Source organism: Mus caroli, chromosome 11, assembly GCF_900094665.2.
Source record: "Mus caroli chromosome 11, CAROLI_EIJ_v1.1, whole genome shotgun sequence".
NCBI classification, from domain to species: domain Eukaryota; kingdom Metazoa; phylum Chordata; class Mammalia; order Rodentia; family Muridae; genus Mus; species Mus caroli.
The window spans coordinates 49,999,766-50,025,605 of record NC_034580.1 but is presented as its reverse complement, the minus strand read 5'-3'; the positions used below and the strand labels follow the sequence as shown (position 1 = coordinate 50,025,605).

Genomic DNA, 25,840 nt, shown 5'->3' with positions numbered 1-25,840 from the left:
CGCATGAGTCTGTAATCTCCATTCTCCTACAGACAGATGGAAAGCAGAGACAGAATTCTGGAAGTCCAGGGGCAGCTAGTCTGGCACATGCAGAGCTGAACAACAGAGACTCTGTCTCAAACAAGCTGGAAGACAAGGACATCCAACACCTGAGGTTGCCCTCTGACCTCCAGACATCCACCGTAGCACGTGTCCATACTTAGCACACATAGCACACAAACACAAAGATTACAAAGACTTTTTTGATTAGTTACCATTCTAAGGCATGGTGGCACATGGCTGTAATCCCAGCACTCAGGAAACTGAAGCAAGAGGATCAGGGAGAAAGGGAGAAGGTAAAAGAGAGAGGCCAGCCATGGCCAAGAGGAAAGAGGGGGTAAAGAAGAGAGAGAGAAGGCTAGTGAGTAAGAGGGAGAGAGAGGAATTGAGGAGAGGGGAGAGGAGGGGAGGGGAGGAGAGGGGAGGAGGGGAGGGGAGTGAGGAGTAAGAGAGTGAGGAGGGACCAAGCAGCCCCTCTTATGGTATGCTGTATCTTTACTGTTGCTAGGTAACTGGGGAGGAGTCTAGCCTGAAGGTCAGAAGCTTGGGACATTGCCTATGTGACTTCTAGCCATGCTTCTCTTGGGGGGGGTGGGCATGCTGAGGGGGCAGTAACTTCGACAGAAGCCAGGGTTCCAGGAGCATGAGAGAATTCCTTCCATCCCATGTAGGTGAATTATCACCACCAGGTCCCAGGGTTCAGACCTCTACTTGACTGGAAACAGACTGTGTATAGCCCAATGCCCCACACCTCAGTGCTGAGAGTACAGTTCTGCATTCCATTCGGACCAGTCGCCCTTCAGATCTTGTGACAGAGCTGCCTCCTTCCCCCAGGGCCTGTGTGTTGCAAACAGATCTGTGTACTATCTCCTTCCCAGGCTGAAGTGACTTAAGAGCAGGCTCAGCTCTGTGACCTTTCTTCCTCTTGAGAAGGTTCTGTGTGTGTCCTGCGGGTACAGAGAATGAAACAGAAAAGGGGACTGTAGAATGGAGAACTGGGTGCTGTGGGGGAGGGCAGGAAGTTACATGTGACGTGAACACGGAAAGGCACAGAAAGGGAAGGGGCGGGGAAGGGGGAAGAATCAACCAATTGTGTTTGAAGATACAACAATGTAATGGAATAATTGCAGGAAGGTGATGGAACTCCTTCTCTTTAACCCCAGCACTGTGGAGGCAGAGGCAGGTGGATTTCTGTGAGTTCATGGCCAACCTGGTCTACAAAGTAAGTTACAGGACAGCCAGGGCAACACAGAGAAACCCTGTCTTGAAGAGAAAAAGAAGAAAAACAGAAAGTGAATAGTGTGTGCTAAATAAAAATAATTTTTCAGTGATATGGGTATGGGGATGGCTAAGTAGGTAAAAGTGCTTACCGCCCCAACTGACCTCTGCTTAATCCCCAATCCACAGTAGGAGAGACTGACTCCCTCCCTCCCCAAAGTTACCCTCTGACCACAAATGCACCGTGGGACAAGTGCCTGACTACACTTTCCTCTTTTGCGCACATACACAGTAAATAAATGTAAAAGAAATGAACAGAAACTTTCACAAAACAGTCTCTTTTTATTTTGAAAAACTTCTAAAGCAAGACAGAAATAGTTCGAATGTCACATCACCTGTCATTAGTGCTAAGACCCACCACAGCCACACCCACGTCAACACAGCTGAAATGCTAGTCTAATCCGACATCTGAAATGAGGATCTCAGACAGTGTCTGTATTCTCTCCCGGTATGCATGTGGCTGTTTCTAGATCATTCCTTATTATTCGTGGCCTTGGCAACCTTGAAGAGCTGTTTGGGGCTATCTGACCATGGTTATATTGAGATGACATACTAAGAGCATCTCAGAGAAATGACACATGCCCTTCAGTCACTGCTCATTTTATACAGTGTTAAGTTTTATAGCCCAAGCTAACTTTGAATTTAAAATCCTCATAAGGGCTGGGATTGAGGAGTAAGACACCACGCCCTGCTAGATAAGACTTTTAAACAGTGCAGACACTTGGTTTTTGTGTTATTTTATGCCCAGCTTAACATTTACATGAGACTCTTGTCAGTGGGTGACATTTACTCCTGAGGCTGCTGGCCTTTTTCTCTATCTTCTTTTCCTTGGGATTCCACTGTGCACAGTATTCTATCCTGGGTTCTTATTTAAAAGACTCAAATGCATTGTCATCTTTTCTGTTACTCAAACTGACCAAGGATTAATCATCAGACACCCCTCCAGGTTGTCTGCTGCATTCCCTTAATTGGAGGTTCACACCTTGATTCCAGCACTCAGGAGCCAGAGGCAGGTGGGTCTGAGTTCAAGGTCATCTTGGTCTACACAGTGAGTTCCAGGCTAGTCAGGGCTAAACAGTGAGAACCTGTTTCAAAAATTACATATTTATATATATCAGACATGGTGGCACACACACACAAATAAATAAAAAAATAAACTAAGCATTAAAAAAAAAATCACCTTCAAGACTGGGCATGGTGACACACACCCTTAACCCCAGTATTCAGGAGGGTACATAGCGAAGCAGAGCAGTATAGCAGGCTGATGCATACAGCACTGGGAAACTGGTTTCCATGGTAGGCTGATGTATACCGGGTACCATGAGGGATGATATATACAGGGTTGAGAAGCAAGGTATCATGGTGGAATGTATGCAGGTGTGCTCACCTCATTGTGGGCAGTAAGCAGAAACAAGGGAATGGCGTGCCAAGACCTTCTTCAAGTGCCCACTCCCAAAGACCTTATTTCCTTCTTTCTAGGCCTCAAAACACACCATCCTTCTTTGTTCATGGATCTGAGATGTCGCCTCAAATCTTACCCACAACCCACAAGAGACAACAAGGCACGTTTAACAAGTATGACACATAGAAGATTTCCGGAGCTGGTAAGGTGCTGTTCTGATTGTGAACTTGGGGTGCATTGCATACAATCCCAGCAAGTAGTGGGAGGGCTAAGTTCCAGACTAGCCAATACCACCTTGCAGAACCAACCAAACAAAAGCAGAGTGAAGACTACAAATCAAGAGAACTAGGCGTGGTGGTGCCTAAGGACACGGCCATGTTTGTCCTATGTACAGAGGAGTGTGAGGTCAGCCTAGGCTGATAGAATGAGACCCTGCCTCCACATATATTTGCCTTACAAATTTGAGGACCAGAGTTCGAATCCCCAGAACCATGAACACATTTATAATCCCAGTAATAGTGGGATGGGAGGTGGGGGCAGGTGGATACTGAGGACTCTCTGGCCAGACAGCATGGCTTCCATAGCAGTTTCAGGTTAATGAGACCCTGACTTACACAAAAAATGGAAAGCACCCAAGGAATGATACACAAGGTTGTCTTCTAGCCTCCTCTCGCTCTCTCTCCTCTTTCTCTCTCACATGCATGCACATGCGCACAAGACCAAAAGGGGAAAAAAATGTAGTGGAAAGCTTTAAGGTTGAAAGGCAGGAAACTAGGCTAAGGGATCTGAAAGCAACCCTGGGCGTTCAGGCTCAAACAGAGCAAGGCGGAAGCTCCAGCTGCTGCTGAGATGAACACAAGCACCCATGGCCAGAGATGCCTGGACTCCCCTGGACCACCCACTGAGCCCTTCCACAGCCACAGCCCATCACAGACTCCCACACATGCAGCCATGCTCAATGAAGCACACAGCCAAGAAAAGGAGCCCACACAGCAAGTTAAAAAGATTTATTGCCAGACCAGTCTTCTAGTCCAGAACCTGGGCTGTCCAAGGCTCAGGAAGTTGTCATGGTGCAACCTGATGTGGGATCCACTCTCTTCACAGGACCCCTGTTCCATGTGGTGGCTGCTGGGTGGGATCTAATCCAGTGTGAACCCGTCTACTCTGGTGGTGATGGCTCGGAGGCTGGCACAGTGCCCAGCTCTCAGAAGCCATGTAGGCCTGCTCTAGTGCAGGCTGAGCCCTCTTTGAGGCCAGGCACCAATAACTTGACCTTGAAGGGGAAAGAGATGAGGCCAGATAACTTGAGATTGAGAAGATGAACAGATGTGAGGAAAAGCAGCCACCTGGGAGCCAGGTTATGTCCCTGGGTGAGTCCATGGGGCCCCTTTGGCCTGCATAGTAAGTATATATAAAAAAACCATTTGTTTCCAATAGTTAAAAATTCTACAATTTCATATAAACGGCTGGGTTGGGGCCTAAGGAAGAAAAATGTTGCAAATATCTGGCAACATTCCTTACATGGCACTTGCAGGGGACTGTACCTCTCTAGAACTAGATATGCCATTCCAGACCCTGGCCACCTGGCACCAGAGCACATGTGCTATTAGTTTTTTGGTTTTGTTTCTTGTCAGGTATAAGGAATGCCATCCCATTCTTGAACGCATCATACCAAAAAAAAAAAAAAAAAATTGGACATCGCTCCCAGAAGTGATTGCTGTGTCTCCCTAGGTCTTCGGCTTGGCCCTACAGGTACCTGTGCTTTGCCAAGGGTTAATGGAGCATGCCCAACAATAACTCTCACAGGTTTCTATCACACACCACCCTGCCTCTTCAGGATCTGTCAGCCCCAGTGTTGACTAGACAAGTTGCAAAGAGAATGCAGTTAATCACAGAAGTTAATAGAGGGACCCAAGACTGACTACCTAGACCTCTTTGCAGGAAGAGAGGCTCAGGATGGAATGAGAAATTAATACAGTTATCCTGGTTTTAAAGTTGGTGACTAAAACAAAGAAGTGGGGTGAGCATAACTTCAGGAGGTCCAGGTTGGGCCACTTTGACCTTAAGGTTCACAAACATGTTGGTTCCCATTCCTTGACTGTTTTGGATACGAAAAAAACTCTTTAGAAAGTTGGTAGGGGTGCAAAGGAGCATGGCTTACAGCCCATCAGATGTTGGGCCTGGTCCATCCTCCCTCAGGTCAGGTTGCAATGATTTCCAGAGAGGGTAGAGAATCGTAGGAGAATGGAGTTAGAGGCAGGCAGGCAGGCCTGGGCCCCGGAACACAGAAGAGGCCTGCTGTGCTAGTGCCCCTTCATTCTGTGGTGGCTGCTGCCAGGTTATCTGCCTTTGAGAGAGGCAGCAATCTTGATGCAGCCCAGGCGCTTCCCACCACTGCTCAAGATACTCTGGATTCGGTAGTTGCCTGTGCTCAGCCAGCTCGGCAGCTCTAGGTCAGGCACTGTGAAGTTGCTCGTGGGCAGTGAGTAGGTACCCTGAGGGGAAGAAGTGAAGCCAGGTCAGGGCGGCCTATTGCTGACAGCCATAGCTGTGATCTTCCCTCCCTCTCCCCATTCTGCTAAGAGCCAAGAGTGGTGCTATAGCCCTTTTCTAGGCTCAGTATGAAGGGTACCAGTGGTCACAGCTAAGCGTAAAGCTGCTCCGTTTCACACACGGATAAACCAAGGCTCCCAGCTCCCAAGATAGCGGTTCTTATATACCCAAAGAAACAATATGCAGAATGAAAAGGCCATACCCACACCCACTCTACCACCTTGACACCCCAGGTACTCACTTCCTTGAAGGGACAATGGCAGGGCAGCCCGTAGGTGTGCAGGGGCTCTGGGCAGCTCTCTCCAGGAGGAATGTATTCGTCTATCAGGTCACAGATGTCCTCGTAGCTACAGCTGCCTAGCTGTTCTAAACAAGGAATCTTGACCCAGAAGCCAGCCACTTCCTTCTCCACGGTGAGCTCCACCTGTCACAGGATTCATCAAGGTGACAGCGTGAACTCGAGGGCACACATTCCTGCTCCTGCTTCTTGAAGTTTCATCTCATAACCCGCTGCAATAAGGCTTGTAGATGGATCTCAAAGTAATCCCCCATACATTTCTACTGGTTTGATTCTTTGAGATGGGGGCTACATATATAGACCAGGCTGGCCTTGAACCTGTAGCCATCCCCATTGTCTCTTGTTCCAGGGTATTGTGAGAACAGAAGGTTTAGCTGGGGAGATGTTCTGGCTGAGTCCCAGTATTCAACCTTCCCTGAGCATGTGGTGGGCACTGATCACCAAATGTGAATGTCTCTTCTCTCTGACCAACACACCATCCTCCAGTTGTTACTATCCAATGACAGGAACCAAAGCACTGACATCACACTAGCTGAATGACTGTGGCACATGTCCTCGGTGGGCTTCTAAGCTATCCATTCTTAGTTGTAGAATCTTTCTGTTGGTTGCTCCTGACATACATTTTCTCTTGTACCACAGATGATACAGTTATAAATGGAAATGTAGCTAGGTACAGCAATGAACATCTGAAATCATGGTAGCCTGGAGGAAAAGGCAGGGAACTGCGAGTTCAAGGCCAGCCTGGTCTACATATCTAGACTCTGCAACAATAAACAAACCGATGGAAATGGATAGGGAGATTTCTCTGAGACTGGTCTATGGTCCTTATTGCAGTTGGTTCCAAAAGCTGAATGACCTCTCCAGACCGAGCTGGATAAGAACCCTAGAATGTGCTTCCCTCTGCCAAGCCAGCCTAGTCCCACTCCTGTTCTCACTGCCTACCTGGCCGAGGAGAAGCAGCCGGGACTCCCAAGCAAAAAGCCCGATTCACTGGCACATGCAGAAGACTAACTATACCAGCTGCCGTGCACGCCAGCTGTCTCTCAGAGCCATGTCTGTGTCCCACCAAAACCAGGAAGGAAAAGAAGCACAGAGTGGTCAGTGGGAAATCGGCGCTCCACACGTGATTCCTGTGCATGGTACGGGGGGGGGGGGGGGGGGGGGGGGGGGGGGGGGGGGGGGGGGGCTGGGGGCACGAGCGAGTGTGTGTCCATCATTCACTTGGGTTTTTTTTTTTTAGTAGGTCTCCCACTGACTCAGCAGGTCTGCAAGGGCTCCTCCCATCTCTACCTCCTCAGGCCTAGGGTTCTGAGTATGTAGGTCATCATGCCTGGGGGATTGAATCTAGGTCCTTGTGCTTGCACAGGAAGCATGTTATCAACTGAGCCATCTCCCCAGCCTGGAAGCCGCAGTTCTCAGAACCCTTTCAGCTCAGACATGCGAGCGACAGCCTTACTAGATCAGGGGGTTTCACCTTTGTGTTCTTCGTTTGGATCTTGGTGTGTCTGAGACAGGCTTGTATGTGGCCCAGGCTGGTCTTAAACTTGCTGTACAGCAGAGAGTGGCCATGACCTCCTGATCCTGCTTCTACCTCCCAGATGCTGAGATTAATTACAGATGTGAGCCATCACCCTGGCTGGGGTTCTGCTTCTGAGAGATAAATCTGGGGATGGCACTTATTCCTCCAGACTCCACTAGTCCCAGACTGCTGCCTGAATCTTCAAATGACCTAGTACAAGAGGTATAGGCTGTCTTCTTCAAGGCCAGGAAATGGTGAAAGCAACCCAGCCTGAATCCTGTGCAGAGCTGAAGCTGCTTGCCTCGGTGGCCTGCTCTGCTAGCCTGAATCCATCCTGATAGTGCAGTGACCTTTCCTCTGGCCGGCCTCCTCTGCTGGGAAAGTCTATTCCTCCTCAGATGAGGAACAGGCAGAGGGCCTGAGCTGGAGAGTAGCTCTGCCCCTGAGGAAGCTGGGCAGATGCCTTCAGTCTCAACTTCCTCAGCCAAGAGTGGGATGGTTTACACGGCACTTCCGCCTTTTGTGAGGTCCCACTGAGGAAGATAGCACCTGGCCAGCACTTAGGAGCCTCAGGACACAAAACCTACTGCCAGCTGCTTCACATCCTTTTCCCCCTCACTTAGCCAAGGTCCCCAAGAGGAACTTGAAGCAGTCACCATCTAAACAGGAGTAACCAACTTACAGTTGAATGTCTATGGAGCTTCCCCCACAGCTGCTTCTCCCCAGCCCAGGACCAGCACAGCATTGGAAGCCCAGGGCAGAAGTCAGTGATGTCAAAGGCTAGCCCCTAGGCAGCAGCCACAACCTGCCATTAGGGGATTACAGACAACATCTCCTGTTCATCTCAAACCTACAGCCAGCAGGGCTCTGAAGTATATCCTGTGTATCCTCGGCTGCAGCGCTTGTTCACCTGGCACAACTAAACCAACTCCTAAAGTCCACAGACATGCACTGTAAAGGCACTTGCTAAGGCCCTTGGCAACCCCTTCCTAACATGGGCCATTGCTCCTCCACATCGATAGAGCTGTGTCTAGATCTCACAAAGATATTCACTTTAGTCAAACACCTAAGAATCAGCTGGGTGGCAGTGGTGTACGCCTTTAAACCCAGCACTTGGGAGGCAGAGGCAGGCGGATCTCTGAATTTGAAGCCAGCCTGGCCTACAGAGTGAGTTCCAGGACAGCTAAGGCTACACAGAGAAACCCTGTCTCAAACAAACAAAACAAAAGAAGTTTAAAACCACTTAGGGCTAAGGAGATGGCTCAGTTGGTAAAGTGTTTGCCAGGCAAGCATGAGGACCTAAGCTCAGATGCCAGGATCCCAGAAAAATCTAGGTATAGTGGCTGTCACAGGCTCAGCACTGGAGAGGCAGAGTTGGGCAGACCCTAGAGCTCACTGGCCAGCTTTCTAGCCAAACTGATGAGCTCCAGGCACAATGAGACCCCATCTAAGGTGAAGAGAGGTTGAGGGGTGCACCTAACATTGACCTCTGGCCACCACATATATGTACATACATACATACATACATACACACATGTGCACACACCCACCCACTCCAGATTCAACATTAAGAGCAGAGAATAGCATTCAGGCAACACTGGCAGACTCAGTTCAGCAGCCAGTCTCCCTTTCCAATCTGGACAAATTCTGTCCTTTTTTATCCATGGGACTTGACCTCTTCCTATTGGATAATAGCTGAAGAAAAATGTACTAGATCAACAAGGAGAAGCCATGGGCAGAGGCATTGAGATCTCTCCAGGACTTCTAGCTCAATCACTGACAGTGATTGACAAGTCAACACACGTGCCAACACAAACTGGGCACATCCTGTGTGCTAGGCACTGAGTAAAGCACCGTTATAATATACAAGCATGCATCACCAGGCTTGGCTCCCAAAATCTCTTAAATGATCAAAACTTGTTCCAGAATAGGTCTGGATCAGAAAGAGACTGCAGGGCATATAAGAACATCTTAGAAAGGTGGTGACTCTAACCAGAGTGAAGAAGTACAATAAACAGTGCCATGAGATGCCTTTACTATAAAATAAGAAAATATACAAAAACGCATGCAAAGCTAGGTGATGGGTGGGAATAAGCTGGTATCCCCAAATAGATCTAAAAAGCAAGTGAACTGTGAAAGGATCACTCGCACTTGTGAGGGATGATATTAAAAACTGGCTCGGACTCTTAGTGTCACAAAATTGTGTGGGGAAGAAAACACAGCTGTCAGTGTAGGTGCAAACCTGGCTGGCTGTTTGGAGACATTTGGGCATTGACTATCAAAAGAGCTTTAAGAGCATGCATCTGGGGCTGGAGAGATGGCTCAGCGGTTAAGAGCACTGACTGCTTTTCCAGAGGTCCTGAGTTCAATTCCCAGCAACCACATGGTGGCTTCACAACCATCTGTAATGGGATCTGATGCCCTCTTCTGTTGTGTCTGAAGACAGCTACAGTGTACTCATATACTTAAAATAAATTTTAGAAAAAAAAAAGCAAGCATCTGAGCCAGTGGGCTGCCTCAGCAGGACAAGGTGCTTGCCTTGTAAGCCTGGCGATCCGAGTTCCTGCCCCAGAACCCAACAAAAAGGTGGAAGGAGAACCAACTCTACAACTTGTCCCTGTTCCCTGTGTCATGTGGGCCTCACCCCACATCTCCGTATGCAGACACAAGAATAATAAATTAAAAATTTTAATGTGAAGGTACATAGACAGGAGAGTATGAATAGATCATTATTATACGGACAAATTCTAGCCCACATGGTGTCTCCCAAATTAATCACGCTGTCTCATTAGAACAATGAGTGAAGATTCTGGGAGGATCCGTAACAGCCAACAATGAGCAGCTCCTGAGGAATTAGGCTTGGAGAAGACATTTAATAGAAGCTATTCATGGTAGCGCACGCCTGTAATCCCAGTCCTCAGGAGGTGATGGCAGAAAGAGCAGAAGTTCAAGGCTATCCTTAGGTACTTACAGTAAGTTGTGGGGCAGCCTAAACTACCTAAGGAAGGCCCTGGCTCAAAAGAACAGAAACAAAGTTGGGGATGTGGTTTTGGCAGAGTGCTCACCTAATATGCATGAGAGGCCCCGGGGTCCATTCCAGGTGTGGTAGTACCCCTGTGATCTGAGTACTCAAGAAGTGGAGGCCAGAGAGCCAGGAGCTCACAGCAAGTTCAAGGCCAGCTAAGGCTACATAAAGCCTTCCCTCAAAACATACATACAAAGCACTGCTTGTTTTCATATGTATTTTTAAAAAAATAAATACATGCAGTATGGATAAAGGAAACAGCATTAGTCATTCAGCTCTGAGAGTCCACATTGTGGCAGCTCATGCCCACAACCAAACTGCGGCAGGCAGGCCTACCACAAGTTCAAGGCCAGCATAGGCTACAGAGTGAGACCCTGTCTCAAAACAAAAGAAAATAGCCTTATGTCCCTGGCTACTGGCTATACATCAAAACAACACAGAGGAGTCCATGGTGAACACTGGGCCACTATATCCAAGTGCATGAATGGGTGAATCCCAGTGCATGAAAAGGGAATCCCACCTGGGTTTCCCTTCCATCCCCTTACCCTGAGACTCTATGAACCCGGGTAAGTCTGTGGTAAATCTGCGAACTCTGAAGTCTTTCACAATCTATGAGCATGAACTTCCATGGTGCCTGCTGGCTGCCCACTCCCCATCCATCTTCCACATAGCCTGGGGCTTACCTTCTGAGGAGCAGTGAGGGGAACGCTGGTCTTGCCCTCAAGGCTGACGACTACATCTCCAGGAACGACAATGGGGTCAGGTTGGATTGTGAGGCTTTTGATCAGTGCAGGGTCCTTTCCTTCATCACAGTTATCCCAGGAGAAGCCACCAAGTTGGGAAAGCTAGGGACAACCAGACAGCAAGGAGAGAAGTGGAGGAAAAGAAATGTTTCAGCATACAAGAGTTGGAGGGAGGCCTGCCCATTCCCCTCTGAGCTCCATGGTAACAGTCACACTTGTCTGACCCATTCTTCAGGCAAAACGCCAAAGTGCAAGGCCTAGGCCCATTATATCAGGCCTTGAACTTCAAAACTAAGGGGGTTGGGATGTCGCTCAGTTGGTAGAATGTCTACCTGGCATATTGGAAACCTTAGGCTCTATCCTTGGCATGGCACAAACCCAGTGTGGTGGCAGGGGCAACACTTGGGAGGTAGAACATCAGGAATTCATGGTCATCTTCAACTACATAGCCCATGTCAGGCCAGTCTAGATACAGAAGACCCTGTTCTGGGGAAGGGGAGGAGAGAGAGAGAGAGAGAGAGAAAGAGAGAGAGAGAGAGAGAGAGAGAGACTTAGCTGGCTGTGGGGGTGCAAGCCCATAACGTAAACACTCAAGGCAAGATGTGGTCATTCTAAACCAGCCTAGGCTACAAGAGAAGGGAGTTAGGGGCGGAGGGAGGGAGAGAGGAATCACCCCTAGCTAAGGAAGTATTGGCAGTGGTGGCTGCAGGGAGGAGTCATTATACTTTGGGAGCTTGTGATAGTCATAGATAGCCATGTCCTAACCCATGCACATATGAGCAGCAATAATTGGACTCAGTGGGTTATTAAGAGAAGATAAAAATGGCAGGCAGGTATGCTGGATTGAAAGGGAATGTGGGATTGGATACGATACAGATACACTGTATACAAGTCAATGAATGCAGAAAATACTCTTTTTAATAATGGTATTAGCCTCATTTAGCTTTGAGGGTACCTTCTCTGAGCTCTGACCCCGCCACCCATTTCTCTCCAGCTAGCTTTGGGAGGTCACCACAAGACAAGCTGCTGAAAGTCATCCTTGTATTCCATGCCCATGAGCCTGATTATGCCCCACCCCTTGTCCAATCCTAGGTCGGCAACAAGGGGGGACAAGGAGAAAGAACACAAGGAGAAACAACAGCAACCCAAGCCTCACTGTCCAGGGAACAAGACCCACGGGACAAGATCTACAGGAGGTCCCTCAGTGACGAGCAATGACTTTCTCACCTTACACCCACATTCTTACTCCCCTGTGTGAACCACACCATAGGCACACCCTGAGTCACCCACCACTCCTCTGCAGAGGAACTTCTCAAATCTTCCTCCACGTGACCTAGATCCAACTCATGTGACCACCAGCCCCCAGAATCTTAGGATCTGGAATTCATTCTACACCTCTGTCTGTTTGTCTGCCTGTCTGCCTGTCTCTCCCTCTCAAAACACACTCACATGCCCCACCCCCAAAACCCCCTACAAAGACCCTTAGCACTGCCATTATCCACACACAGCCTTAGAAAATCTGCCAATCTGTACCCCAGCCTGGCCTCCATCTTAACCCATCCATAACCATCCGGACCCAGAGAACACCTGATCCGTGCTAGACCACAGCTTCTCTCTGCCAAGCTTTGGAATTATGACACAAGAAGCTGTGTGTGTGACCCTATGGCCAGAGACAATGTATGTGACCCTTATGACACAGGCCTGGCACTGCCTTGGGTCAAAAGTTTTAAGGTGGGTTCCAAGCACGGACACTTGTGGCTCAGCTCCAAGTTGAGTTGAGGAGACAAGAGTAAGAGCCCCTCTGTCTTATGGGAAAGGAACACAGTCAGTCACCTATATGATCTACTACAACACTAAAGGAGCCAGGCATGCTGACATACACCAGTCATCCCAGCACTAGGGAGGCTGAAGCAGGAGGATCTCAAACTTGAAGGCAGCCTGGGCTACATAGTGAGACCCTGTCTTCAAAAAAGAAAAGGCAATCTAAGACCAGCACAGGGCACATGCCTGTAATCCCAGCACTTGGCTCTGAAGTTCAAACTCATCCTCAAACACACAGTGAACTCATAACCAGCCTGGGATGGAAAACAAGCATCCCAGGGACCTGGGACAGGTATGGCTTTGGAGTGCCAGGCAGGAAACCTAGGCTCCAGTCAAACAGACCTGGGTTGGAATCACAGCCTGGAACACATACTATTGGAGTCCTGATTTCTGATTTCCACATCTTTTAAGTAGAGGCATTTTATATCTCCCTCCCAGAACTGTTGCAAGGTGAGAACACGTATGTGACAACTCATGGCATTGTGTCAGACACCAAGCATGAGCTGGCTCACTAAAACACAGCCATGTGCTTCCCTGGCCTCTGTTTCCTGCCACCAACTCCGTGAGATCCATGTAAGCCTGTTAAACTCCATGTTCAAGCTTCTTGGCATGGGCTTCTGATTCCTGGAATGAAAGGCCACACTGTGACTAAGAAAGGCAGGGCCAGGGTAGGTACCAGCAGGTATTTTGCTCAAACTTCATTCCATAAGTATTTGTGAAGCAACTATTTCAGGGCCTGGACTGAGGGCTTTGTAAACAATAGGAAACAGTTCTTCCCTGCCTTGTGGGGCTTACAGTCTAGTGTAAATAAGTGCTCCCCAGGCTGGCAGTGTAACTCAGTGGTAGAGAGCTCACCTAACATGCCTAAAGTCCTGGGTTCAAACCCAAGTACTAGGGGGCAGAAAAACGGAAAGAAAGAAGGGAAGAAGGGAGGGAGGGAGGGAGGGAGGGAGGGAGGGAGGGAACAAAGGAGGATCAACCACTGTAATATGAGTGCCTGAAGGTGGTGTGGAGAGTAACTCAGGTCTTACTTAGGGTGGTTGAAAGGTGACACTTAAAACATTCTTTCAGGATGAGAAATTAGCCATCGACACACAGAGAGCACAAGCAAAGGCCCTGAGGTAGAAGCTCAGCTGGTTCCAGTACTACAGAAAGGCCAACAGGCTAGACATGTTGAATGAGGGACCTTGCTGAAGAAGGGTAGCAGTCTCATTGATTATAAGCCCTCATAGGTCAAAGAGAGCAAACTGGCCATGGTGCAGTAGAACACCTTCGAAAGAAAGTACCATGCTTGGAGAAGGATGGACTGGGGGAGGAGTGGCTGGTCCTAAGATAAGTGGAAAAAAAAATGGCTAAGTAGTAACCTGGGCTGACAGGGTAGGAGGCTACTTTTTCCAACTCAGCTGCCCGATTCACACCGAGGAGGACTTTGGGCTCAGGGAAGTCTCTAGAGTGTCCTTTTTAGACTCTCCCACCCTCTCCCGTCACCCCTTCCCCCGGCCCTAGCAGGGGACTTCTCACAAGGTGGTCCTCCACTAGCAGGGCCTGGGCAGCTTCAGCTGTGAGGTACTCCAGCAGCTGAGTCCAGGCTCTTGGGGAAAGGGAGGATAGCGATCAGCAGTGTGTACCTCCAACCTGGCAGATGCCATCCCTAGCCTAGATGTGGCTACATAGGCAGAATAGGGGCAGATCCAGGCATGGGTTAACATCACACACCAACCACTACTGCTCTCACTAACAGGTGCTAGTTAACCCCTGGTCTCACTAGCAGACGCCTCCGGCATGTTAACCCCTGGAGGTTCAACTTCCTCATTTATTAAGTGAGCATAACTATATCTTCTGTCAGGGTAATAACAGGAGAAGAAGTCTGTACACAAAGCAACAGGACTCAGCGCCTGAAGGCAGCCAAGCTCATTTAAATGTTCTGCCCCGGGCCTGAGAAGAGAGGGAAGATGTGACAGGGATGACAATAGGGAACCCCAGAGCAAGTGCTGGAATAGAGAGGGACATTCATGGGAAACCCAAATAAAGCCTAATTTAGTTCACAGTAAAGGACCCACACTGGCTTGGTTTTAACAAGCACACTGATGATATGGGATACTAACAAAAGCAATTAGGTAAATACACAGAACTTTATGCTATCCTTATGAATTACTCCAAAATTGGGAGATGGAGACAGGAGGATCAGTATAGTTTAAGGTCATCATTAGCTACTTACAAGAGTTTAAGCTAGCCTGGACTACAGAGATCCTATCTCAAAAAACTTTTTTTAAAAGAGGAAAAGTACAAAGCTCAATCTGCAGCACACAGTAGGTATATAATAAATGACACCTACTATGCAACATAGAGTCTAGTAAGTGCCCAGCATGAAGCCAGTCATATCAGAGTCACTACAGCCCAGGGTCACAGGACCAGTCAATGATACAAGAAGACCCCAGGGTTCTGAAGACTCAGTCACTCACTGGTCACTGCAGACTCAAGTTCTGCGACCATAAGCCTCTAGAGTAGGGTTCAAAAATGTCACTGAGTGATCTTGAGTAAAGTCCTTAACAGCCAAAAGGAGGTTGGTGCCTACAATGCCTGAGTCCCTCCAAATTGCCTATCTGAGCCCCTAAAGTTTGGAATGGCACCCACAGGCAAAGCATACAGGAGAAATGGGGATGTCATCTGCAGGCCTACTGTGTCTAACTGGGCTCCACCTCAGAAGGCCGGCTGTGGAACCAAGACCTGAATTCCCACACTAGGAGACATCAAGAGACAAGCTGAACCAGGCGTGGTGGCACACACCTTTAATCCCAGCACTTGGGAGGCAGAGGCAGGTGGATTTCTGAGTTCGAGGCCAGCCTGGTCTACAAAGTCCAGGACAGCCAGGACTATACAGAGAAACCTTGTCTCGAAAAACCAAAAAAACAAAAAAGAGAGACAAGCTGACTAGCCTCTGGGACAGAGAGGTCAAAAGGTCCTTCCTCCCACATGTAACATTTCCCTGCATCTGACCAAACAAGGCCAAGGCCATACTGGCCCCAACTGCCCTATTCCTTGGGCATTCTGCAAACCCTCGGTTCATGAAAGCCCTCACCCTATGCTGACATGACATACATTTTATACACTAAAGCTAAGATCGTCCACAACACTTTCCCCCTTTTTTTCAGCCGGTCCTGGCAGGAAGGGTCTGGAGGACCTGCATTTTTAGGCCACAGCAAAAGGCAATGGGACTGGGCTTTCCCCTCAGAATGACCGAACCCCCTTTCCCAGTGGTCTGTAGTGCAGGGAATGAGAGACAGGGAAGTAAAAGGCTGTCAGGAGATGGAGGGTCTCAGTGGCACACAGCTAGGTGCTTTGGAATCGCACTGCTGGCCCTCAGTCACCTGGTAGGCAAGTTTGAACCTCCAGGCCCCATATTCAACCCTCCTACCAGCAGGAAGACCTCAGAGCCAAGCAGAAAACAGGGAAAGAAGAGGGCCCGGAATGCAGCGAGTCACAGACTGAGAACCTGGGTTTAGGACAAGAGCGTTCGCATCACTGCTCTGAACCCGGAAAGGATGGGTGGGACAGGACGATTCGGAGGAGAGGAGCCCTTCTAGGACAATCTGGACCCATCAGTCCCGGGATGTCGCTGAAGGCCTGCTCCAGGATCGGGGACACTCACGCGCTTCGGGACGAGGCGCGCAGGGGCGACGGAGCCTGCGAGCAGCAAGCCCAGCAGGAGCAGCAGCGGTAGACGGTGCATGGCGATGGTCCTCCGTGTCGGTCTAGGCAATGCGACTCACGGCTGCCTTTAAAGCCAGCAGGTCGCTAATGCAAAGCCTGGCTGCGCTCAGCGCTCCGCCCCGCGGGGCTGAGATTGCAGGCCCTAGGCGGGACTTCTCCGGCCACGCCCCAAACACCACCTGCTTCAGCCCCACCCTCAACGGCCTACTGCAGGGGCAGAGCCAGCGGAGGAAGGGGCGGAGCTGAGTTCTGAAGGGAAAAAAAAAGGTTCTGCGAAAGAGGCGGGGTCGATTGAGGGCGGGGCTGAGGGAAGGAGCGAGGCTAAGAGGGCGGAGAAGGGCGGAGCGCGAGGGGCGGGACTGCGGAAGGGGCGGGGGCCGAGTGCTAAGGCGGAGCTGAATGCAGAAGCAGGGCTCCATACGCGGTTGGGTGAGGGTGATAGGCGAGATGGGCGGGGCGAAGTTCTGGAGTGTTTATCAAGGTTCAGTTTTTTTTCCTTCCTAGGTTCCTCTCTACACAGAGAGAAAGCTCCCTGCCAGTTTCCTGCTCATATTGTAACTCCTGGCATCTGGTTGTTAGCATTTAACAGCATCTAAAGCGCTGCCAGGTCCTGAGGCTTTTAGTCCTGGGAAAGCGCCTGCACCTAACGATGAGTTTAGGAGATGGTGGTGCTTATCGCTGTCCGCAGTCTTTCCGTTAGACACCAAAGTTTACTTTCCAAAGTACAAAATACCAGAAACGTTGACAGAAAGAACGTCCAACTGTCACCCATACAGCCCGAGGAGGAGTTCGAGACCTTCACTAAGGCCAAACTGGGCTTCCTCTCTGAAAAAAATTTTAGGACTAGCCTCACAGTTAAACACAGTTAGTGATTTTATTTAAAATATAGGCGTAAGCATGAGACTTAAGAGACAAAATAGCGCCCGGAACAAAGTTAAGTCACATTGGAAAGTAGGTTTGTGGTCTTCTCAAAGACTCTAGTTCCTAGAGTTCTCATTCTGACTACAAGATTTTAGAAGCCCATCCCTGTTTTTTTTAATTCGATAACTACGGTTATAGATTGGCTCCAAAGGTACCTTGAGCAAGGTTCCAAGCTGGTTAACTGAAACCAGAAGCCACTGAACTTACACAGGGAGCTGAGTGCCTGTGCTTCTTGGTAAATGGAATTTCTAGTAAGATTGCTAGAAAACTGTAGACTTAACAACTGGGAATGTGGGAGCCTTAAGCAATACTTAATTGTGCAGGGATTCTTGCTTTTCTGCTCCAGCCAGATTCCAGGTGAAGGGGCTCCTTTTTCCTTCTTATCGCCCATGATTTTTTCCCTATCTTCCTTCTGTAAGAAATAAATCACGGGGCTGGAGAGATGACTCAGCAGTTAGGAGCACTGACTGCTCTTCCAGAGGTGCTGAGTTCAATTCCCAGCAACCACATCGTGGTTCACAACGGTTTATAATGGGATCCGATGTCCTCTTCTGCTGTGTCTAAAAACAGCAATCAGTGTACTCACATACATGAAATAAATAAATAACTTTTTTTAAAAACTGTTCCACCTTAAGTCTGAGCTACTCTTAGAACCTGTCAGAGTTACAGATTAAGCAGGAGGCTCAAGGAACCTCTCTCCGCTTAGCCGGTGGCTGTCACATGTTGAAAACTGAACCTTGAGCAGGGAGTGGGGTAGGGCACACCTTTAATCCCAGCACTTGGGAGGCAGAGGCAGGCGGATTTCTGAGTTCAAGGCCAGCCTGGTCTACAGAGTGAGTTCCAGAACAGCCAGGGCTACACAGAGAAACTCTGTCTCTCTCAAAAAAAAAGAAAGAAAGAAAGAAAGAAAGAAAGAAAGAAAGAAAGAAAGAAAGAAAGAAAGAAAGAAAGAAAGAAAGAGAAACAAACTGAACCTTGAAAAGCTATAGGCAGTCCTCTGAGCTCATCTTTAGTAAAGTGGGCATTCTCAAGCCCCAAGATGGTAATTAGATAAGATTGTCCTAAACCAACAGGATGAACAACTTGGGGAGTTGCAATGATTGTACCTGAGTCCCAAATTACGAGAGAGAAAAGGAAGGAACTTCTCTGTATCAGGACTTAAAACCACTCACTGTCTCTCATCAGTTCAACCAGCCAGCTAGGTTTGCTTTTTCTCTATGCCCCTTTCTGCAGAATGTTTAAAAAAAAAAAAAAAGATTCATTTTCATGACTTTTAATTTGTTATAGAGTGAGGGTCTTGGTTCTCCTTTCTCCTTTTTCTTGCCTCAAAAATATTCCTAAAATTAGATGTGGGACTATAACTTTTAGTTACTAATGAATAGCCAGCACCTGACAAGACTGTCATTTTTTTTTTTTTTTTTTGGTTTTTCAAGACAGGGTCTCTCTCTGTATTCCTGACTGTCCTGGAACTCACTTTGTAGACCAGGCTGGCTTCGAACTCAGAAATCCACCTGCCTCTGCCTCCCAAGTGCTGGGATTAAAGGCGTGCGCCACCACACCCGGCAAGGCTGTCAATTTTTAATGTGTCTTAAGCTACATTTTGTTTTATTCATTCTGTGTGCTTGTCTAGTTTCCCCTTTGTTCATATTAGAATACATTTCATATCATTAAGAACATGACATTGTGACTCTAGCTGCATATGTATCAAAAGATGGCCTAGTCGGCCATCACTGGAAAGAGAGGCCCATTGGACACGCAAACTTTATATGTCCCAGTACAGGGGAATGCCAGGGCCAAAAAATGGGAATGGGTGGGTAGGGAAGTGGGGGGGAGGGTATGGGGGACTTTTGGGATAGCATTGGAAATGTAATTGAGGAAAATACGTAATAAAATAATATTTAAAAAAATAAATACATATTCTTTAAAATTTCCTTCAGGTTTGAAATTCAAAATATTAATACATTATTTTCCATATTTTCCCCTTAGGGGTATTTATTTAGCTTTGGAATTTTATTGCTTTTACTTCTAAATTTTATTTTAGCTAAGGCAGCACATCCTATAGAGTACTAAAGAGTTTCTGTGGAACAAAAAAAAAAAAAAGAACATGACATTGGTTCATCTCTATTAACTAGGCTGCATACTTTACCCAATGGTTCTGTCACACTAGACTCTCTCCTTCATCACGCACAGATGCAAGTCGAGAACCAGAAGGGAGAAGCCCTTTCCCACTGTCACATAGCAAAGTGAAGAGAGAGGTCATTCATACTGTGGCTGATCCCACAGGTTGTAGGGGTTGCCCGTGTGGCCTTACCCTTAGATAGGGAGTACTACAGTCCTAGCTCTGGACTGTTGCAGCATATTTGATCACACTGTGAACCCTGAGATTGTGTTATTTGCTGGAAACACCTGTTTTAGTTGTGGTGGGGCACAACCTTAGCACATACCTTTAATCTAAGAGGTTTCTGCTTGAATATTGTAAACAGGATTAAATAAACGAAAGTACAGGTTAATAGACTGAACAAGCAACCAATTGATGAAGAGGAAGCATCATATTATTAAGAGAAAAACAGAGAGTAAGAGGGAGTCAGGAAGACAGAGAGAGGCACAGGAAGTAGAAAGGAGGAACGTTCAGTTTGAAGGGTTTTTTTTTGAGCAGGCTTTCACCCCAACATCTGGCTCCCGAATCTTCATTGGTAAAAATTGAAGAATTGAGATTTTGTTTTAAAAAGAAAAACAAAACAAAACAAAACACTGGTCATGCTGGAGTATTATTCATTCTTTTACACAGTTGCTAAGTCCCCTCACCCGCATCACTCACTTCCTCTTGACCCCTAACCCTCCATCTTCTCTGCCTGACAACCCTCCAGCATCACACAGGTAGGTGAAGGGACACATTCCTTCAGGTTGGTACTCCCACATGAATGGCTTTGAAGGAAATTCTAGAATCCCACAGACATCATGTCTGGAAAGCAAGCCATAACAACAATGGAAAGAGAGATGGGACAGGCTTATTCAGCAGGCTGTATTCTGGCCCTTCCCCATTACTGCTATAGAAGAGTGGTCAGGGGCCTCAGCTCTCTGACTTCCATTTTCTATTTGCAAAATGAGGATTTAAAAATCATAAGGATGCAGGTGAAGGTGTAGTTCATTTGATAAAGTGTTTGCATAGTATGCACAAGGCTCTGTGTTCCAGCCTAGCACCATATAAACTGGGTGTGGTGGTACCTGCCTGTGATTCCAGCACTTGTGAAGTAGAAGCAGGAGGATCGGAAGTTCAAGGTCAACCTCAGCTCCCTGTGAAGTTCTGGGTCTGCTTGGAGTGTGTGAGACCTTGATACAGCTAAATATATCAGCAAATAAATATATCATAAGGAAGATGATTCTGTCATAAGCTTTCTCTCTACACTGACAGATTTGACAACTGGACAAAATAAAGGCCCTGTCCACACCCCTCAATGCTCATCCCATCTTCCTCACATCTGGAGTCTTAGTGATGAGCAGTAGCAACTAAAGAAATCAACAGATGATACGAGACCAAGCAAGAGTCCCCAAAGACGAAAACTTCCATTAAAGCAATACAAAGTGGGGGTGCGTGCCTTCCTGAGTCAGCAGGGAAGCATCTGTGGAGGTTGACTTTGCCTTTTCTTGGTTAAAAGGAGAATCATTGAGAGATGAGCAGACCTGAAAGCCAGTATCCTGACAATCAGGCAGTGGCTTCCAGCCAAGGCTGCACAACACCACTCTGGGAGGCTACACAACACCACTCAGAGCACTACTGCAGGACAGCTTCAGGCATCTCCATCTCCAGAGCTGGGACTTCTTCATTAACATACAGGAGAACTGGGGTCACAGCTCAATGGCAGAGCAGCTAGCTACCTAGCATGCCTGGGAACCCAGGTCTGATCTGAGCACCACAAACAAACATAAAAACTGGGGATGGAATATAGGTAAGTGGTCACACATTTGCCTGAAGCCCTAGCTTCCATCTACAGCCCCACAAAAAAAGAAATACACAAATGTATATGGCAGGGTGTGGTGGTGTATGTCTGTAGCAATACCCCCCAGGAGCCTCACATGTTTATTTGGGTTTTTTGTTTTGGTCTGGTATTGGGTCTCGCTAGTCGGCCTGGAACTTGCTGTGTAGAGCAGGCTGGTCTTGAATTTACAGAGATCCACCTGCCTCTGTCTCCCAAGTGCTGGGATCAAAGGTGTGCACCACCACACCCAGCTTTTCTTTCCACTCAAGTTGTTTGCCTCTTGGTTTAAGATAACAGCTCTTATCTCCACATCATTTGTTGGTGTACTTTTATAACCCAGCACTGCAGAGGTCAAGGCACATTGCCAGGAATTTGAAGCCAACCTGGCCTACATAGTGAGTTCCAGGCCTTAGACAATGGTTACTTCACTAAATCAGAGTTGTTCTCTCAGTATCGATGGTGTCTCTGTCATCTAAGCAAAGTCCGGAAATAAAGTATTTCCTTCCCACCACAACCCATACCAAGCAGGAACTCTACCACTAAACTACACTCCAGCTCCCTTCTAGTGTTACAAACACACACAGGCACCCAGGCCTGCAGGAACGATTGTAACACAAACTCTGGAAACAAAATAACCAAAAGTGATTAGATGGCTGAGTATGGTAACTCCTATATGCAGTGCTTGGGAGGTTGAGGCAGGAGGATTGCTTCATGTTTCAGCTTGGATTCTAGGCTAGCTAGAACTATATGGCAAGGCCCTGTCTTAAAAGCAGGAGTGCGGCTGGGTGGTGGCACTTGACTTTAATCCCTGCACTTTGGAGGCAGAGGTAGGCAGAGATGGGTGAGTTTGAGGCCAGCCTGATCTACCTTAGTGAGTTTCAGGACAACCAGAGTTACATAGTTAGACCTGTCTCAAAAAACCCAACAGACACACCACCACCACCATCACCACCACTGCCACAAGCAACAACAACAACAACAGCAGCAGCAGCAGCATAAAAGCAGGGTTGGTGCAGCAAGATGGTCCAGTGATTAGAAGTGCTTGCTCTCAAGCGGGACACCATGAGTTTGGTTCCCAAGACCCACCTGGTGGAGAGAATTAACTCTCACAGTTGTTCTCAGACCTACACTTGTATGCCGTGACACACAAGAGCCAATAAATAAAAGAGAGATGAGGAAACATCCTTTGGATTTTCACAGTTGTAAGAAGATAATTATAATCAATATTGTCCCCAAAAGAAGATAAAATCCTAAAACAACAACAATAAACAGAACATGGGCTGGAGAGACAGCTCAGTGGTTAGGGGCACCGGCAGCTCTTGCAGAGGAGCACCAATATGGTGCCCCCAGGCATCTGACACTCTTATGAACTTGGACCTGGTACATGTATAGACACACAGGCAAAACACTCACACCCATAAAATATAAACGAAAACAACAGGTGGTGGTGGTGGTGGTGGTGTGTGTGCTGGTATTTTTGAGACAGGTCTAACTATGTAACTCTGGTTGTCCCGAAACTCACTAATGTAGATCAGGCTGGCCTCAAACTCACCCATCTCTGCATACCTCTGCCTCCAAAGTACAAGAATTAAAGTTGAATGCCACCACCCAGCCGCACTCCTTTTTTTTTTTTTTTTTCTGAGACAGGGTTTCTCTGTATAGCCCCTGGCTGTCCTGAACTCACTTTGTAGACCAGGCTGGCCTTGCACTCAGAAATCCGCCTGCCTCTGCCTCCTGAGTGCTGGGATTAAAGGCGTGCACCACCACGCCCGGCACATTCCTGCTTTTAAGACACAGTTCTAGCTAGCCTAGAATCCAAACTGAAACATGAAGCAATCCTCCTGTCTCAACCTCCCAAGCACTGGATATAGGAGTTACCATACTCAGCCATCTAATCACTTTTGGTTATTTTGTTTCCAGAGTTTGTGTTACATTCGTTCCTGCAGGCCTGGGTGCCTGTGTGTGTTTGTAACACTAGAAGGGAGCTGGAGTGTAGTTCAGTGGTAGAGTTCCTGCTTGGTATGGGTTGTGGTGGGAAGGACTGCTAGGATTTATTTTAATGGGATATCCTGTAACTATCCAGTTTTAGAGGAAAAGAAACAGAACAGAAATAGGCTTGCCCAGGGTCACTCAGCAGCATGGCCCAAAGTTCTGGTCTCCCCACCTCAGACACATCTGGGAGCCACCACAAAGCATACAGAAATACAAACCTCTCATCTTCTCAAAAAAATAACCTGAACCCTGAGAGCAACTGAGGCCTGACAGTGTCACTGGGAGCAGGGTTGGGACCAGTTGAGAAGACCAGACAGGGAGGGGAAGGAGCCCTGGGAAGAGTGTCCCTTGGTCTCAGCAGCCATGCTGGAAGGTGCCCATGCCACGGAACACTGCTTTGATTCACAAAGATTCCCATCTCGGGGCTGGCGAGATGGCTCAGTGGTTAGGAGCTCCGACTCCTCTTCCAGAGGTCCTGAGTTCAAATCCCAGCAACCACATGGTGGCTCACAGCCATCTGTAATGAGATCTGACGCCCTCTTCTGGTGTGTCTGAAGACAGCGACAATTCAATATACTTACATATAATAAATAAATAAATCTTAAAAAAAAAAAAAGATTCCCATCTCGTCAGGGCCTTCTCTGACACTGTCATACTTACTTCAGGCTATACTGTCACCAACTAGGGAGCCCTAGACAGTTCCTTTGCCCAAGCTGTACCTTGGAATGGAAATGATAGATTGACACCTTGTCTAATTCCCCTGGAAGATTCCAACAGTTTCCTATCCTGAAGATCCACTGTCTATAGAACTAAAGTGTGTGCATAGCACCCATGATCACATTAAAGATGCAGGGAGCCATCAAGCTATCTGAATGGAGCCCAATAATTAGCTCAGCCCGGCAGGTCACACCTGTAATTCCTGTAATCCCAACACTTAGGTGGTGGAAGCTTGCAGACAGGAGGACCCCAAGCTGAGGACACCCTTGACTACATTTTGAGATTAAGGCCAACCTGGACTATGTGAGACCTTATCTCAAAAAGCCAACAAATAACATAAATATCCCCCAACCCCTGTGAGCCAGTGCTGCTAGCCAATACTAAACACCACAGTTCCAGTAGTGTTGGGACTCAGGAAATTATACCCCAAGGTATGGCACTTCGAAATGCTGGGCACTTTGAACTGAAGGACGCTGGAAGAACTTCAACTCTGCCTTGATGCTCTCCTGCCCTTCTTCTGCTCAGCATCTTGTCCAAAGCCAAGCTATGGAGCCTAAGAATAACCTCTTACCCAAAGCAATCCTAGAACCAGAACCCATCTCCCACCAAAGCTAGCCTTAAAACCTAGGAATGCAGCTAACCCTTTCTCCCACCTTCCTGGGGAGCAGATCGGACAACATACAGTTCTACCACCTATCTTATTTGAGGATCATAAGGTCCTCTCCCCTCTCTCCCCTCTCTCCACTCCCCCCTCCCCACTCATCCAAAGTATGGGACTCATCCAAAATGAGTCTTGTCGAATACTTGAGAGGACAGAAAGACACATAAAGAGAGGGGGAGGGGACATCTGAGCAGATGTTGCAGATTGTCCCATCTCTGTCTAATTACTGTTAAGTAACTACATAAATGAGTCAGGCTTGAAGGTCACGAGGCTGGGCCCATCCCCTCATAAGCAGCTGCTTGTAAAGCCAGGAGCCAATCTGCAGGACTTTGATTGCTGGCCAAAATAATGGGATTTAGGTCCTATCTCTGGCTCTGGGTGGAGGCATGACTTTCTAAACTACCTCCAATGATTACCATCTAACCAAGCATCTCTGGACATACCATTGTCCCCTCCCTTGAGAGACTTATTCCAAATGGGCCTATAAATCATCCAAACAGAAAAACATCCACCCACCCACCCACCCCGGAGTACCTGTTGCAAAAATTTCAGTTACAGTTGTCTTTGTGTTTTTTTTTTTCTTCTTCTTCTTCTTCTTCTTCTATTTAGTCAGTCTACTCTCAGGTCTTGAAGGTGCCTCGCTTTGGGTCTTCTACACTGCTCTGTGTCACGGTTTTCATCTGAATTCTTTCTATAGACCAAGGAGCCAACGAGATGCCAGGGCAAGGTCCTGCTGACATTCCAGTTGGGTAGGTAGTTCCATTTTTGTTCAGTCACATCTTTATATGGTTACCTGGCTCTCCATTCCTTATCCCAGTCAAAGGAAAGAGAGAAAGAAAGAAAGAAAGAAAGAAAGAAAGAAAGAAAGAAAGAAAGAAAGAAAGAAAGACAGGTCCTTGGGCCTTTTTATAGAGGATGAGGGGTTTTGGTACCAGAGACTGGCCACAGGCCTTCCTCGCATGCTAAATGATCACGCCACCACTGAGCTGCATCCCACACTCAGCCCTCTTCTATGATTTTTGCATTAAGACAGGGTTTTGTTTTTAAGACTTATTTTTATGCCGGGCGTGGTAGCGCACACCTTTAATGCCAGCACTTGGGAGGCAGAGGCAGGCAGATTTCTGAGTTCGAGGCCAGCCTGGTCTACAGAGTGAGTTCCAGGACAGCCAGAGCTACACAGAGA

At 47.7% G+C, this 25,840-nt stretch overlaps 1 protein-coding gene across 1 annotated transcript; it reads right to left on the bottom strand.

Moving 5' to 3' along the window:
- Window positions 1–3,711: 3,711 nt before the first annotated feature.
- Window positions 3,712–16,582, bottom strand: Gm2a (GM2 ganglioside activator). The gene is made up of 4 exons (XM_021177728.2): window positions 16,328–16,582; window positions 10,798–10,959; window positions 5,514–5,696; window positions 3,712–5,214 (listed from the first exon to the last, which is right to left on the bottom strand). The coding sequence occupies exons 1-4, from the start codon at window positions 16,406–16,408 to the stop codon at window positions 5,059–5,061; spliced, it is 582 nt and encodes a 193-aa protein (XP_021033387.1). The 5' UTR covers window positions 16,409–16,582; the 3' UTR covers window positions 3,712–5,058.
- Between the last annotated feature and the right edge of the window lie 9,258 nt (window positions 16,583–25,840).

Bases quoted from the DNA above. Each gene is read 5' to 3' on its own strand.
- Gm2a (XM_021177728.2), bottom strand. From the start codon at position 16,408: ATGCACCGTCTACCGCTGCTGCTCCTGCTGGGCTTGCTGCTCGCAGGC. The intron at 10,960-16,327 runs GTGAGTGTCCCC...GGTTGTCCCTAG, and splicing joins CGCGCCTCGTCCCGAAGCGC to CTTTCCCAACTTGGTGGCTT. The intron at 5,697-10,797 runs GTAAGCCCCAGG...ATCCTGTGACAG, and splicing joins CCCTCACTGCTCCTCAGAAG to GTGGAGCTCACCGTGGAGAA.